General features: G+C 45.3%; 1 protein-coding gene across 3 annotated transcripts in view; it reads right to left on the bottom strand.

Annotated features, from left to right (window-relative positions):
- TJP2 (tight junction protein 2) overlaps positions 1-2,670 on the bottom strand; it is a 103,723-nt gene that overhangs the window by 64,913 nt on the left and 36,140 nt on the right. Inside the window, exon 1 of one of the 3 annotated variants that reach the window (XM_015594498.2) lies at positions 2,487-2,635. The exons of the other annotated variants lie outside the window; for them this stretch is intronic. Within the exon in view, the coding sequence (XP_015449984.1) occupies positions 2,487-2,546 (60 nt within the window). The 5' untranslated portion in view covers positions 2,547-2,635. Of the gene's footprint in view, positions 1-2,486; positions 2,636-2,670 lie in introns of those variants that run through there. 3 annotated transcript variants of the gene reach the window in all.

Below are 2,670 nucleotides of genomic sequence, written 5' to 3'. Positions count from 1 at the left end.
AAAAAAAAAAATTACCTGATGGCTCATTTTCTTGGTAAGAAGTATGTTGAAAGTTTCAGCAGTGATTACTAACCCTTCCTACCTCTTCACCCCACCCCAGGCATTCCCATACCTCAAGCCACTCCCGAACCAAATCTGCATGACTTTTTAAACTACAGTACACATGATTAAAGTGGCCCCGCCTAGTCCTAAGAATTTATCTGTCTCCCAAAAAGAAAACCTTGGGGAGAGAAAACCTTGTAAACTCAAAAGTCATGGTAGGAAGTTTATCATTTCCCTTGCATTTTCAGGCACTTCGGCAGAAGATAAATGGTTGGCCTGTGACCTTTTGTCAATGTACAAAAACTTAGATTAAAACTTAAAAATATGTAGGCAGAAGTCCTTGCAATTCCCCAGGAAGTGATATAAAAAAAATTCATTGGTCTTAAGCATATGAGTGCCTCAAGAATGGTAATATTCCCTGTGTAGTGTGTGGGGTGAAGTGTTTACTGGGAAACACTGGTTCACTACTTTGTAGGAAAAGTCAAGTCACTAATACATTAGGGATTTCTATGACTTTTTTTTTTTTTCAAAGTTCTCTTATCGGCATTCAAGGCCTTTAAAGAGTGTGAGCTTTTTTTTTCCCTCCATTCTGCCTCTCACACTTCCTACCTGTACTTCTAGATCTCACATCCCTTATCAACCCAGGACCCAGCACTTACATAGTCACTAGCTACCTTTTACTTAGCAGCCACTACACGCATTCTACATCATTTCATTCAATCCTCACTCAACCCTATGAGGTGGGGATGTTATTAGCCCTATTTTCTGTACTGGTTTACATTTTGAGATGTGATCAAATGTAACCCTTTCTTCTCAGCAAAAATCCTAGCAGGGGGTGCGTACACGATATCTGTACTGCACTCTCCCTCTCTCGGCCAAGTATTCCAGCACAGAGAGTATGCAGAGTCTAAAACACAGTCTACAACTTTCATGTCTAACAGACTCTTGAAGGTAGAAACTGAGTCTTGCTCATCTGGTACTCCTGCATGGTGACGGGTACAGTAGGGGCTCATTAAGTTATCATCTGCCCAGTCTTGAAAAAGTTGCAGGCAGTATTTCAGCGAAAAAAAAAGTTCCCCTTCATCAATCTCCGGCAGCCACTCTGGAAAAACTCAAGAAATACCTCTAAAAGCCACCGTTGCCTTAGTAAAGCATCTCTTCCATCTCCCCAGAGCAGTAAAGCTACAGCATCCTGTCCATATTTCTAACTGAAACTCATCAGTCTTAATCATTTGCATGCTTCCCCAACAAGATTGTGTGGTAGAGGTACCCTCTTATCATTTATAGTCCCCACAATGAAGTAAAGTTGTTCATGAAAATTGACTGAATAATTGAATTTCATTCTCTTAGGCAGCAAATTAAATGGCACTTGGCTACAAATGCAATCACCCCTACTAACACCTCACTTAACACACCTCCTTCCCAGGTGTGCACGTAGACATTACCCATGAATGTTTCTCCCAGGAATGATCCTGACAAAGACCGTCCTGTTCTCTCAAAGTGATTGTCAGTACACCCAGCACAAACCACCTAAAGACCTGAAGAAAAGGGCCTCTTTCCTTCTCTGCTAGGATTCCCCTGGCGGAGGGAGGGAATGTGTGATTGCAGGGCAGTTTCTATGATGGGAAGAGTCTCCGCAGGGAAACCACAATCATTACTCAGGGCAGACAGCTGCCAGGGAAGCCGGCGCTGCCTAAGAACTGAAGCTAAAATAGAGGTGGGAGGCTGTATTCCATTACTAAGCCGTGGAGTATTCACTCTCAAGTTTGTCCACATTTCAAGAATGTAAAAACCCTGTAGTCAAAACCCTGATTATTTATAACTTAAAATAAACTACTGTGTAAATGCGGAAACTTGACAAATGAAGACATAAAAGAGAAGGAACTGGTGACAGGTAAGATAACAAGAGTAGAAAGCATTCATCATTCCCTTTTTTGTGGTTTCTTAAAAAACTCCATCTCCATTCTCCACCGAAAACAACTTTTACTTATGTTGCAGAGGCAGCTGATTAAAAGGGAAAATGAAGATCCTAGTTTCTAGAGTTGTCAGTTTGACTCAAGCACACACGCCTGTAACTTTGCATCAAGTAGAGAATGTGGTCTGAAACAGAGAAGGAAAACATAAAGGCATACCAGCAGGCGATACAACAGGCGTTACAACAGGCTCGACAAGATGCCTCCGAGGTAGCAGAGATACAGGACATACTGGACGGTGTTCAAGACAGTTTCCCCTACTCACTACTTAATCTGAAACTCAAGTGACTTTGGAGGGCAGAGAAAAAATCCAGGAGCCCTGGAGACCACGAACCTACCCGCTGCCCTCAGCCTCTCCTTCGGGTGGGCGAATCCCCTGTTACCTACAGCACATCAGGGAAGCCCACCAAGCGCTCCCACGCTCACTCCTGGCGACCCTTCTCCCAACCGAATGAACAAGAGGGCACTTACATGGAGCCAAGCTGACAGCTCCCGGCGGGGCGGAAACCCGCGATCTCCTCGCACCAGCATCTCGGCGCAGGTCCCGCGTGGGCCCCTCTCCGCCTCTTTCTCCGCGCGGCGGGTCAGTCTGCGGACCTGCCGCCAGGGTGCCAGCCCGCGAGGACCCACCCCTTTGTCCCTCCTCCCGCCGCGG

This window comes from Pteropus alecto, unplaced genomic scaffold (assembly GCF_000325575.1).
Source record: "Pteropus alecto unplaced genomic scaffold, ASM32557v1 scaffold95, whole genome shotgun sequence".
Taxonomy (NCBI): Eukaryota; Metazoa; Chordata; class Mammalia; order Chiroptera; family Pteropodidae; genus Pteropus; species Pteropus alecto.
The sequence above is the reverse complement of the archived record's forward strand: the minus strand, read 5'-3'. Positions and strand labels throughout refer to the sequence as shown.